The sequence below is a fragment of the Trachemys scripta genome, chromosome 16, assembly GCF_013100865.1.
Source record: "Trachemys scripta elegans isolate TJP31775 chromosome 16, CAS_Tse_1.0, whole genome shotgun sequence".
In the NCBI taxonomy this organism is placed as follows: domain Eukaryota; kingdom Metazoa; phylum Chordata; order Testudines; family Emydidae; genus Trachemys; species Trachemys scripta.
The window spans coordinates 12,674,363-12,687,175 of NC_048313.1; the positions used below are offsets into that span (position 1 = coordinate 12,674,363).

The following is a 12,813-nucleotide window of genomic DNA, read 5'->3' on the forward strand; positions in this document are numbered from 1 at the left end:
CCCCTCCCCCTCACTGCAATCCCCGTCCCCCTCCCCTGCAATCCCCCTCCCCCTCACTGCAATCCCCGTCCCCCTCCCCCCCACTAACCCGTCCCCCTCACTGCAATCCCCTTCCCCTCCCCAACCTCACGGCGGTCGCCGGGCCCGGCGGGTCCTCCAGGCGCAGGGGTCGCTCACTCCCGCCCGGGGCCTCCCTCTTTCCCAGAGCGACCGCTCGTCAGCGCCCGGGCCGCAGGGGCCGCCCCTCCAACGGAAGCGGCTGTTGCTAGGAGACAGAGCGACGCGACTTGCTGCAGGGGGGAGGATCAAGAGGTACCGGGGGGGGGTGTGTGCCAAGGGCCCGTAGGGGGCAGCCTGGGAGGAGGGGCCCCTGAGGGGGAGGGGGCCGAGGGCCCATGGGGGGAGGGGCTCATGGGGGCAGGGGGCCCCTGAGGGGGAGGGGGCCGAGGGCCCGTGGGGGGAGGGGCTCATGGGGGCAGGGGGCCCGTGGGGGGAGGGGCTCATGGGGGCAGGGGGCAGAGGGCCCATGGGGGGCCCATGGGGGGAGGGGCCCATGGGGGCAGGGGGCCCGTGGGGGGAGGGGGCAGAGGGCCCATGGGGGGCCCATGGGGGCAGGGGGCCCGTGGGGGGAGGGGGCCATTTGCCAGGGAGGAGGGTTCTGACCAGGGACCCTGTGCAGGGTGGGGGGCGCCCCCTGGGCAGCATCTGACCCGGCTCCCCCCAGCCCCGCAGCCATGCCGAAGAAGGGGCGCAAGGCGGCCGCGCTGAGCGAGGAGGAGCGGTTGCTGCTGATGCAGCAGAAGATGCTGGCGGAGGAGGAGCTGAGCAAGAAGAAGGAGGACATGCTCACCCAGTTCCTGAAGGCGAGGCCCGGGGCGCAGGCGGGGCGGGGTGCCTCGCTCCAGGGCCCGTTTAGTGCCACCTGCGAATTGCCCCCTGGGCGCTGGGAGCCGATCTGGAACCTGGAGCTGGGCAGGAAAATGGCTTGGGGCGGGTGGGGGCATTCGACAGAAAATGTCGACTTTTGGGCCAACAATCGAAACCTACAATGTTGCTTCTGAAACGTCCCCCCCAAGGGAGCTGTCGTTCCGGGGCCTCGTTCTCCTGCGTGAGCCGGGCTCTCCCCTCGTAATGCTGAACCAGTGCGGTACGTGATGGGCGTCCCCGTCAGTCCTTCTGTCGCACGCTGCTGGGAGCTGGCGGAGTCTCGAGCTTGTGCAGTGCTTGGGGCTGCAGGTTCCACTTGAGCGAGTTAGATACCGGTAGGTGGTTGGGATGTGCTCCCACCCGGCCAGTGTAACCTTGTGACCCACCCCGCAGGACAAGCTGGCGAAGGAGGAGCACAATAGCGCCCTCAACATGAATAAAATCAACCTGCAGTGGCGCACGGTGCTGCGGGAAGTCAAGGCCAGAGAACTGCGCAAGGACATCGAGATCCTGAGCCAGACCTTTGAGCGGGTGGTGGACTGCAAGGACAGTGTCATCCGGGTAAGCAGTGGGGGTCCCAGCTGGGTGAGCTGGGAGGGGTACGTAGCTCTGTGGGTCCATGGACAGGGCTGGAAGAGTGGCTAGCAATGCCCCCCAAGGAGAGGAAGTGCTGCAGGGGGGCAAACGTGCTCAAACCAGCGTTCCATGCGCCCTGCAGCCCTCGCTGCCGCTGAGCTTGCTGGGGTAACAGCGCTCGGAGGCTCTGGGGCCGGCGCTGCAGTGCCTGAGTGTTCTCGGTCATCCACACAGTCGCTGGCCAGGGACCTGTCCGAGGCAGAGGCACAGTACACTCATGCCCTGTGCAGCCACCTGCACAACATCGACCAGTTGCTGCAGCTCCAGCGGTGCCGCCTGAGGTACCTGGATGAGGATTACAACACCGAGCTGGAGGCCCTGAAGAAGGAGTTTGAGACAGAAAGGTACGGGGGGGGGGGGAAGGGCACAGACAGGCAGGTGATGAACACAGGGATGGGGAGGCAGCTTGATGGTGCCCCAGGGCCATGAGCCCTCATCCCTGGCCATGAGGCTCTTGTGCTGCGTCCCAGGTCTAGCCCCCTGTGGAGCAGCTCCCCAGAGCTCTCTGGGCAGCCATCAGCCGCTCTCCCGTCCCCTCCGCGGGCCAGGCTGGCTCAGCCCTGGCAGCTCACCTGCGGCTTCCCCAGGGGGATGATCATCGAGCACCATGACAAGGAGAGCCGCTACCTGCGGGATGTGCTGCTGGCCCTGGAGCAGAACTTCAGTGAGAGCGAGTACGAGGCCAAGCTGGACTTCCAGAGCACCAGGGATGACGTCAAGAACAAGGTCTGGGCCGAGGCTGCTCCGTGCCAGCCTGGGGCAGGGCAGGGGCTTGGTGACACAAGCCTTCCTCTGATTCTTCAACCAGCAGATGGTGGCGGACTCTGGTGAGGACTCCTCCTCACACGCCTATGTGTGCAGGGCTTGCTAAGGCACAGGCTATGGGCAAGAGTCCATCTCTACCACAAGGTCCTCCCCACTGCCAGCTTAGGGAGCTGCCCAGCCCCAGTGGGACTGGAGGGAGGGAGCTTCCCTCCTGGGGTTTGGGTTCCAGCCCTTGGGGTGGGCTCTGCAGGCATGGCTGGTGGCTCAGGGTGGGTGAGGGGCTAACATGTCTCCCCCCCAGAACCTGGAGGAGAAGCACTATCTGCGTGTGCAGCTGGAGGGCACAGTGGAGGAGCTGTGGAAGCGGTTCCAGCAGGCGCTGAAGAACTACACCGAGGCAACAGAGGACCGGAAGATTGCATTTGAGGCCCTCAAGCTGAAGGATGAGAAGAGCTCCAAGGAGATTGAGATGCAGATGAAGAAGCTGCAGAAAATTCAGGTCAGTGAGGCTGCCCCACCCCAAGCCCTGGCTGTAGGAAACAGGCCTTCTTGGGGGGTCGTGGGGTTCCCGGTGCGCTGAGCAACTCACTGACTGCTCCAGGCACCATTTCCCTGCCAGGACTCCATTGGCATCCTGAAAGGCAAGATCGCGGCACACATGCGGGAGGCCGAGGAGCAGAACCGGCGCGTGCACGAGGAGAAGGAGGTTGTCCTCAAGCAGCTGCAGAAACTCAAGAGCCAGATGAACCAGGCCAGGGCCAAGGCCAGGAGCAACCTGGCCAAGCTCACCCTGGAGAGCAGCACTGCCCTGAAGAAGCTAAGGGGTGTCCTAGAAAAGGTAAAGGCCGGAGTTCCCCTAACCCTGCAGGAGAGGCCTCTGCCCCGCCCATGGGGACCTGCTCTCCCATGCAAGCCTGGAGTAGCACTGGCCAAATGCAGCTCACCGCTGCCCCTGTCCAGGACAGGCAGCAGAGAGAAGTCCCAGCCATGCAGCCTGGCTGGTGGGAGACTCGCTTCCCCCCAACCCATCATCCCTTCCTGGCCCCAGGGCGACACTTCTCCTGCCGTCCCCCTGCGTTGTCAACACAATCCAGCACCCCCAGGAAAAGCGTCCCCTCCTGGTGTCCAGAGCACACTGCTCGCCGAGCTGTCCCCAAGCGGCCCGCTAAGGCCTCGCTTGCCTCGCAGGCAGAGCTCACCCTGCGGCTGGCCGAGATGTGTCGGAAGCTGGAGACCGAGGAGGAGAAGGTGCTGCCGTTCTACGCCTCCTCGCTGAGCAGGGAGGAGCAGGAGGAGCTGGAGCAAGTCTCCCTGGAGAAGCCTGGGGAGCAGCTGGCCCAGGTAAGGGGTGAAACCCGGACCCCCTCCGCCCCCATCAGGGTGCTGGAAGGAGGGCAGGGACCCAGACACTGGGGGTGCCTAGAGGCAGGCTGGCATAGCTGGTGGAGCGTGTGCCGCACTGGGCGGCTGCTGAGAACCAAGCGCTCTTTAATTGAGGGGACAAGCAGAACCAGATGGGGTGCATTGTGAGAGCCCCCCCTCAGCTCTCCTCTGTCCTTCCAAGTGCAGCTGATGCAGGATTACCTGGGCCTGGAGCACTTCTGGCAAAGGTACAACAAGGTGAAGCTGGAGCAGCTGGCTCTGGAGCGGGAGAAGGCAGTGCTGCGCCAGGAGAACCAGAAGCTGCGCTTGCTCCTCAAGCAATACCTGGACGGGATCTCGGTGAGCGACGAGGTGCTCAGCCGGCTCAACCCACTGCTCATCCTCAACCCCAAGCCCCGTGCGCCCGGGCCCGCCGGCAGAGCCCACCGAAAACCGCCCCTTCACAACGTCATCGAGGCTGCCCACGAGGTGCCACACATCCTGTGAGCTGCCCCGCCTGGGGCATGCTGGGAACTGCGCTCTGCCAGCTGCGGCAGCTTGTGCCTGGCGCGCGTGGCTGGGAGAGTCGGGCGTGAGGAGCGGCGAGCGCTTCCCCGGCGGTGCTGTCCCACTCCGTGCCCATAGGAAGCTGCCATTAAAGGGTTGTAATGATCGCAGTGGTGACGCCTGACAGGGGAGCGTAGGGGAGCCGAGGGGCATCCAGGCACAGGGCTCTACCCCCGCGTTCCAAGGCAGGCTGGTAGCCCTGGTGCAGCGCTGCAGCCTCCAGGCCAGGCCCTGCCCCAGGGAAGCACGGCGCTGGGATTGCCTGATCCTGCTGCCAGTCCTGCTGCTCCGGCCCCCTTCGGAGGGGAGCAAAGGGCTTCCCCCAGGCCCTCTGCCCCAGGGACCCTGACAAAAGCAGCCACGGAGCAGGTGCTGATACTGTGGGGAGAGGACGTTTATTTCTTTTTGGCCTTGTTTCTCTTCTCCTCCTTGAGCCTCTTCTTGGCCCCCCGGGCGCTGCTGGCCTTGTGGTAGAGGTGGTAGCCAATCAGGCCCAGCAGAGCCGGGATCAGCCCGATGCAGAGCAGGGGCAGCACGTCATTCGTCACCTTCTGCCAGTAGCTGGCCCGGGAGAGGCCAACCAGCTCCACGTCGAACTGCAGCACAGCGTCCGCTGGGGAGAGAGGGGGCATGGCTGAGCTGGGCTCCCCCGCACACGCCGCAGAGGTGGGAGTGCTCCTGACACAGCTGGCACAGGGCATGTGCTCATGGGAGGGCACCAGACAGCACTGCCCCCCCCAGAGCAGGGCACCCACACGCTGCCCTGCCCAGAGCAAACCAGAGGCAGCTGCAGCTCTGGGGAGTCCCAGCCCTGCCACATCAGCTCTGGCAGCCTCTCCAGGCAGGCCAAGGACTGAAGGGTCTACAGAGCCCAAGCTCCCTCGCTCCTTGGCGGGCCACAGTGTCCAGCTCCGGGGCTGTCTGTCAGCCTGGCACTGAATTCACCAGGGAGCAGAATCTGTAGCAGGTGTTGCTGGGTAACCAGAGGGCTGGGGGGGACCTAACAGCAGCCTAGTGCTCTCTGCCCTGGGGTGGGGGCACCAGGGCTTGGCTCTGAGACTCAGGCCGATTAAGGAAGATCCCACGTCCAGCCAGGCTGGGCAGACACGGAGGCGGCAGTTACCTGGGACAGCAGGCGGGGATCCTCGCTTTCCGTAAGCCAGCTGAGGCGGGATGATCACCCTCCGCTTCTCCCTGCCAGGCAGAGGGAGAGGCACATCAGAGCAAGGGCCCAACCTTCTGCCCTTTGGCAGCATAGCCACAGCTCTGCTGTTCGCACGCAGCATCCCCTGCCCAAGGCACCCCATCCACCAGGGAAGTGCGACCACTGTTGGGGTGGAGCACCGCAGCCACCCAGCACAACTCCATCACAGTTCAGGACAAGACGTGCCTAATGCCGAATCAAACTGAAATTGTACATGGGTAGAATGTAAGCGATAGAGCTGGGCTGGGGGCAGGATGCTGAGGGTACCAGCCTGTGTCCAAGGAAAAGGGCCTGGAGGCGTTAAAATAACGAGAATGCATTAGGGCCTCCTCTCCAAGGCAGCACGTCCAGCGGCAGGTGGTTGGGGCACTGGTTCAGTGACTGAGAGCAGCTTCCTGCGTGGTTTCGCACCCAGCCCTGGGTGGGCTAGTATCAGAGCTGCATGCTCCTCTCCAAGTGCTTGCAGGCCCAACCACCTGCACCTGGCTGCAGAAACCAGTCCGCAGGAAGGGAGCGCCTCGCCCCTGCCCCCAGTGGGCAGCCCAGCCCAGAGGGCAGGCAGAGAGCGCCTCGCCCCTGCCCCCAGTGGGCAGCCCAGCCCAGAGGGCAGGCAGAGAGCGCCTCGCCCCTGCCCCCAGTGGGCAGCCCAGCCCAGAGGGCAGGCAGAGAGCCCCCTTCCTGCTCCTGGAGATGAGCACACACCGGGACCCAGGCCCAGCTTCCTGGAGAGAAAATGCAGGTACAGCAAAGAGCTGGGCCCCTGCCTAGGCTCTGACCTGATTTTTACCATGTTTGGGTCTCCAGCCCCCTGCCCACTCCACTGATCCAGCCCCATCCCGGAGCGGAAGGGGAGCGCCGAGGACCCCCAGCTTGTCTATTGCTTTGGCCGAGAGCACGGAGCCAGGATGCCTTTCCCAGCCACACCATCACTGCTCTCGCTAGCAAGCCAGGGCCTCACTTACCCAACGCACATGTCTAGCAAGCTTTGCTCCAAGCCTGGGAGGAGGGAAAAACCACAGAAGAAGAGACACAAATCAGGGGGATTCTCTGAAAGGGTTCCTACCCTCCTGGGTGACGGGGCCTCTTTGGGATTGCTCTTCTCCCCACCCCCTGTCGCAGGAGGCCTCCCTTCCGAGCCCCCGGCCCCACTGAGCTCTGGCAGGCTCACGGCACCAGGGGGCTAAGCTGCTGAAAGCGGCCCCAATGAGGCAGGGACAGCGCGGGCCGGGGTGCCTAGGAAGTGGGAGCCAGGGATCTGGACGGATCTGATCATTCAGCAGGGTTACGAGAGAAGCCTCCCAATCGGAGCCCGGGCCAAGCCGGGGAATTCCTAATACTCCCCCCACACCCCGACCCGGTGGAACATCTGCAAGGGCTGGATGTGGGAGGGGAGGTTCTGTCACACAAACACCGGCAAGGGGCGGTGGCCCCTTCACAGACTGTCACTGCAGAGAGGACAGGCAGGGGAACATGTCGGTGCGTTCCAGGGGCAGCCGGATTCGGAGCAGTGCAGGGGGCCCGTGGGGCACCTGATCCTTCCAGCAGACGCCAACAGAGACCTGCACCTTCCACTGCAGTTAGTATGTCAGCAGTACCTACAGGCCCCTGTCGCACCAGGCGCTGAACAGGCCCTGACCGAGAGCAGCCCCCCCCATCTTGCTGGGGAGGTGGGGGGGTTAGTGACGGCCAAGGGCACGCACGCAGCCAATGGCAGAGCGCCCAGATCTCTGGAGGCCCAGCCCAGCCTCCTCCCCACATTGGGGCCCAGGCTCACGTACCAGGGATCACCTGTTTTTTACCCAGCTCCACCTGCAAGGGGTCCCGCGAGAGCGAGGTGTCGATGATCCGCCCATCCTCCAAGCTGCCCTGTGGGGAGACATTGGACACACGCGGGTAACCCCCAGCGCGGGCACCCTGCCGCCAGACCAGGGCCAGCTCGGGCGCGGGGCCCTGGGGCGAGGGAGTGCCTGCTGCACCACCGCCTACAGACGCGCAAAGGGCCCTGCCATGGGGACGCCGGCCCCGACCCTAGGTCTCCCCGGGGTGGGCAGCGGGGGCGAGCGGGGACAGCAGGGCGGGAGGCAGACGTGGGAACAAAGCCGGGTGAAGGGCAAAGGGGGCAGAAGGGCCAGAGTTCTGCCCTGTGCCGCTCCTGGGAGGGGGACACAACTGCAGGACCCCCGACACAGGGGGCACTGTCCCCAATCCCCCACAGGGGGCACTGCCCCCCTGCCATTCCTATACCCCAGAGACTCAGGGGCACCCCCCAGCCCCGCGAGCCGCTCACTGCCCCAGCCGGAGTGGGCCCAGTCTCCCCCTCACCCCCGGGCACCGCCACGTCTGGGGCTCGGCGGCGCCCCCCCCCCCGGGCGCACGTGCGGGCCAGGTGGGAGCCGCCCCGGCCTGGCCCCGCCCCGGGCGGAAGGAGCCGCCCGTGCTGACGTGTCCGGCGGCTCCCCCCGCCCCCCCCCTTACCGTGTAGTGAATCTCCACCGTGTCCCCCAGCGCCGAGCGCGCCGCGCAGTCCTCGGGGGGCGCCACCTGCGGGGCGAGCGCAAGGGGGGGTCACAGCTCTGGCGCCGGGGTCCCCCCCGTCTTCCCCCCCCGCACCCCGTTCCGGCGCGCCCCCCCTCACCAGGGTCTCCAGCTGCGGCGCGCGGGGGGGGCTGTCCCCGCCGCTCTCCCCCCGCGCCCCGCACCCCAGCAGGAGGAGGAGCAGGAGGGGGGCGGCCGGAGGGTGCGGGAGCATGGTCAGCACGAGCCTGCCGGGAGCCGCCTGGCCGGGGAGTGGGGGGGGCCGCTACCGCCTCCTCGCCCCGCCCCGCCCCGCCCCGGCCAGCGCCGCCTGGTGCCTTCCCACCCCCTGTCCTTCAACCCCGGCCGGGCACTTCATGCCCCCCCCCCCGGCCGCCCCGCCCCGGCCGGGCCCAGGGACACGTGCGAGCTGAGCCCCCCCCCGCACTGTGGGATGTCAGCACAGCCGCTACCCCCGCCGGCACCTGGCGTCGGGCCGGGGTCAGGGCCACCCGGGAGTCCTGGGGCCAGGCCAGGCAGCAGGACAGCGGGGGGTCTGGCTCCAAACTCGGGGTCACTGCGTGGGGGGGGATTGTGAGCATTGTGAGGAGTGGTCAGACACACACCTGGCTCACCTCTCACACACACACCTGGCACACCTCACACGCACACACCTGGCTCACCTCACACGCACACACACACACACACCTGGCACACCTCACTCACACACACACACACCTGGCACACCTCACACGCACACACCTGGCTCACCTCACACACACACACCTGGCACACACACATGCGTTTAGGGCCAAAACTCCAGGGCTGGTGTAAATCACTCTCGCTCCCTTGGTGCCAATGGGGCCAGATCCCCAGCGGGTGTAAAGTTACTCCGTGTTGGCCGCGCTCCGGCGTGTGCTCTCCGGCGAAGGCGCCCCAGCGACAGCGTTAGCTGGCACAGAGCCGGGGAGCTGGGCAGTGGCGGTTCAGGAGGAGGCCAGGATGGGGTGTGGGTGCGACCACGTCCCCCTTTCCTCCTTCCCTGGGGCAGCTCCCCCACCACGACACACACTTTACCCAGGTGCAAACTGCTCCACAAGGTGCAAAGCCTGTTCCAGAGTGCTCAGCGCCCCACTGCTCCCACCAAACCAGCAGGGAACCCCCCTCCCCTGAGAGCAATGGGGCGTTCGTTAGTCCCCCAGCCCCACCCCGCATCACTGGCTCAGGCCCAGCTACCAGAGTTAGGCTTTGGGTGGACTGGGCCTTCCGGCAGGCTGGTAGTGGGGTCCCGTCGCGTTGCCCAGCTGCGCTAACTCCATGGAAGGCCATGGCTTTGGCCCACGGGCTTGGTGAAGGGCAGGGGGAGGGGGCAGACAGCAGGGGGTTGGTTTCCTAGGGGAGGAGACGCACAAGCCCCCTTTCCTGCGTCTCCCTTTGCTGCGTCTCGGTCACGGCCACGGTGGGAGCTGGGCTGGTGGTAGGATGACAGCGTTGCTGACCCCAGCCATTGGCTCTCCAGGCTCCCGGCAGGTGACGTTTCTCTGAAAGCCCCAGTTCCCGGCACCTGCCACCTTTGGTTTTGTGAAAGTGGATGTTCAGCTGAACAGAGCTTGGCTGCGTGAGCCCTGCGGGCCCAGCGAGCGGGCCGTGAGGCGAGACCCTGCGTTGATTGTGCGTTACATCTCCCGAGTGCTTTGGGGTACAGTGTATGGCAGTGGCCGGGGTGGGCTGCAACAGGGGTCTGGCAGTGCCGGCTGTCCCAGATCACCCCCTTGCGGCCAGGCAGGGCACCATCGAAGCCCTACCTTGGCTTCCCTCCACCCAGGGAAGGAACAAGTCCAAGCAGGTTTTCAGGTATCGAAGCGCATCCCCTTTTGGGGCGGGGGGGGAGGTATCTCCTTCACAAACAGGAAATGGCCAACGACCAAAGACCTTCATCCTGGCAGGGAGACAGTCAGTCCCTGGCCCTTCGCCAGCAGGGTCTGCTCCGCTCAGCTCCCTTCCCTGGACTCCAGGCTCCTGCCAGCCTGGGCGCCCTACCACCGTTTGCAAGCAAGCGGCCTTCGCTGGGAACAGGCCTCCCTGGCGTTCTCCCTGCAGGAATCTCCTCTCCCTAGGTGTGCACCGTCCAGCCCCCTGCTCCTCGGGGCACAGCACCTTCTTGCCACGGCCACGGCTACGCTATGGGCACGACCGCTGCAGCACCGCTGCTTCCTGTCGTGGCAAAAGGGGGTTTCCATGCACGTAGGCAGCCCACCGCTCTGAGCAGCGATAGAAATTCTTCCACCTGCCTGGCTGGAGCTACACCAGGGCCTCTACCCACCTCATCTTTAAGCATAGACTAGGCCTAGGAGAGCCAGGCCTTTCGAAGCAGCTTCTCCCTGGGAGCAGGCCCCCTAACCACCCTCCGGTCACCCAGCTCCAGGGGCTCATTTGCCAATTAACCAGGAAGTGGCCACCTGGGGAATCAGTTACCCCCAAGCAGGCCCTCGGGAGGGATTAACGGGGGACTGGATCCTGACTTCCCTTAGTGGGGGAACTCAGAGTCCAGCCTGGGTCCTGTGCCCTGCTCTGGGAGGGGAGTGGGGTCTAGTGGTTAGAGCAGGGGGGCTGGGCACCAGGACTCCTGGGTTCTGTGCCCTGCTCTGGGAGGGGAGTGGGGTCTAGTGGTTAGAGCAGGGGGGCTGGGCACCAGGACTCCAGGCTGGGTTCTCTATGAGTGACTCACTCTGTGTGTCTTATATTTCCTCACAGGAACAGCTTTCAGATGATTAGAACTGGGGGTTACATGCTGACTCTCCCCCCACCCCCAAGCACCTTCCAGCCTTGGCGGGCAGACGTGAGGTGGAGCAGAGCATCTGGGGCATGCTGAGCTTTAAGGCACCAAGCTCCCAGCACCAGAAGGTGGCAGCAAATCATCAACAATTCCTCCCTTTCCACCTAATGGCATGTTTAAGGCCCCTGACCCTAACCGTGTTTCGGGCATCCGAAGCAGCCGCAGATGGGGAGGGACGATCTAGTGCTTGGGGCCCAGGACACCGGGGTAAGTCCTCGGCCATGCTGCTGCCCTGTGGGTGATGTTAGGCAAACGAGCTCATCGCCCTGGGCCTCAGCTCCTCCGTGCCGGGGCTAACGCTCCTTCCTGGCTGGAGGCAGGGACCGCATCTCACTCCGTGTCTGGGCAACTCACGGCGCGATGGGGCCCCTGAGCTCAGCGGGGCCCCCCAGACGCTACGGGAAGACAAATAATCATTTACACAGCGGTGGCAGTACCTAAGGCCACAGCCAGATTGGGCCCTGCCGGGCTGGGTGCTGCCCAGGGCCCTGCTCCAAAGAGCTCGGAGTCTGACAGGAGAAATTCCCCACCAGAAAGAAAGGTCCGGTGCTGGTGTGGCCATGCTGGGACCCCATGGCAGGGTCGGAGCCAGGACGCAGAACTTGGCAGGCCATTTCCACCACACGCACAGCCCCAGCTGGCAAGAGGCGGGTCCCTGGGGAGGAGGTTTGGGCGGATGCCTGTGAATGGGGCTGGGGCGTAACCTCCGTCCATGGCTCCTGAGCGCATCGCAGCACCTGCCGGGCCAGGGCCGAGGTGGGCTCCTCTGCTCTGGGGCGTGCAGAACAGGCCCGTGAGATGATGCAGCGTGTGCTGTCTGGCCCAGCAGGGCCACGCCCGGGTCCAGCCCCACCATAGTGCACATCCGCCCAGTTCGTGACTGACCGGTGCCCTTGAGAACTGGGGCCTCGCCGAGCCGTGGCCTGGCTTGAAGAACACTGGACTAGCTAAAGGGGGCCAGGCTGCCCGCATGCATGTGAATGCAGCTCGGCCACTCCCGCTGGCCGCTTCTGTCCGGGGAAGGCCCCTCTGCCCCACTTGGACTGTGGCCACACAAGGGTGGGGATGGGCTCGCACGCTCGGTAACAGTCCCCCCCAGGCACCATGGCTGTAAAGCACCGACCCTGGTGCAGAGCTGCCGGGTCTGAGGGACCCTGGTGTGGCCAGCGCGTGTGCTCTGATGGGGCCATGCAGGCTGCGTTCGTTCTGTGCAGGGGCAGCGCCGGGGGCCCTGCTCAGGAGGGTGCTAGGAGCTGTACAAGCGTTTCCAGCTGCTCCTCTCACCAGGGACAGCCCTAGCGAGCTGCACCCCCCAGTCGTCCCGCTCAGCAGTGCCAGCTCTAGGGCTGGGCGGAGAAGCCAGCTCCGGTTGGGCTCAGCTGAAGGCTCGTGCTCCGGCCTGTGGGCACCAGCTTTGCCAGGCCAAGCAGCGTCCAGCTGGGAGCCTGCCCGTCTCCCTGCAGCATGGGGGCGTGGGGCCACCCAGCACCACAAGACGCCGCGGGGGGCCAGAGCGTGGGCTGGGCTGTGGGGCTGGCTCCCAGGGCGACGGGATCGGCATGCCAGCTATTCCTCCGCCGGGACGCTGCTCCCATTGTCTGGGCCACGCCTGTCATTCCCCGGCTGCGGCCCCGCCACCTGCACCCACATACCAGCCCCCGTTGCCGTGATGTGGCGAAGACGGGCTGGCGGCTCGGGCCGTGAGGCTGTAATGGGATTACGGGAGCTGGGGCGGCTCGGGGCTGCGCCCCCTCCCCTGCCCAGAGACAATGTGAGATGGATGGGCTGGTGGGAAACCGGCCCCAGCCTCCAGAGCGGGGGGGGGGGGGGGGGGGCGCTCCGGCAGTGGGGTCCCAGCAGACCCCTGAGCAAAGGCTGCTGCCAGGAAGGGACACAGGATCGGGCCCTGTCACCTCACAGCCGCTGCAGCCATGGCTTATAACAAAGTGCCAGAATCAAAGCAGGAGTCCTGGCCCCCTACAACACCTCCCCCTCCCCGAGC

At 65.7% G+C, this 12,813-nt stretch overlaps 2 protein-coding genes and 1 long non-coding RNA gene across 4 annotated transcripts; 2 read left to right on the top strand and 1 right to left on the bottom strand.

Moving 5' to 3' along the window:
• The first annotated feature begins 154 nt into the window (after positions 1-154).
• Positions 155-4,363, top strand: CCDC65 (coiled-coil domain containing 65). 2 transcript variants are annotated; one of them, XM_034792307.1, is made up of 9 exons: positions 155-312; positions 680-863; positions 1,321-1,488; positions 1,738-1,907; positions 2,151-2,289; positions 2,630-2,827; positions 2,948-3,166; positions 3,517-3,669; positions 3,898-4,363. In XM_034792307.1, the coding sequence occupies exons 2-9, from the start codon at positions 735-737 to the stop codon at positions 4,195-4,197; spliced, it is 1,476 nt and encodes a 491-aa protein (XP_034648198.1). In that variant the 5' UTR covers positions 155-312; positions 680-734; the 3' UTR covers positions 4,198-4,363. The 2 variants fall into 2 exon arrangements, with proteins under 2 accessions (XP_034648198.1, XP_034648199.1); XM_034792308.1 differs by having other exon boundaries at positions 725-863.
• A 267-nt stretch (positions 4,364-4,630) lies between these two features.
• On the bottom strand, positions 4,631-8,267 carry FKBP11 (FKBP prolyl isomerase 11). The gene is made up of 6 exons (XM_034792309.1): positions 8,097-8,267; positions 7,937-8,002; positions 7,240-7,327; positions 6,424-6,457; positions 5,381-5,451; positions 4,631-4,870 (listed from the first exon to the last, which is right to left on the bottom strand). The coding sequence occupies exons 1-6, from the start codon at positions 8,208-8,210 to the stop codon at positions 4,653-4,655; spliced, it is 591 nt and encodes a 196-aa protein (XP_034648200.1). The 5' UTR covers positions 8,211-8,267; the 3' UTR covers positions 4,631-4,652.
• Positions 7,271-12,813, top strand: LOC117888689. Its single transcript, XR_004648359.1, has 3 exons — positions 7,271-7,354; positions 9,495-9,829; positions 10,730-12,813. It is a non-coding gene; the product is annotated as an uncharacterized LOC117888689 (long non-coding RNA).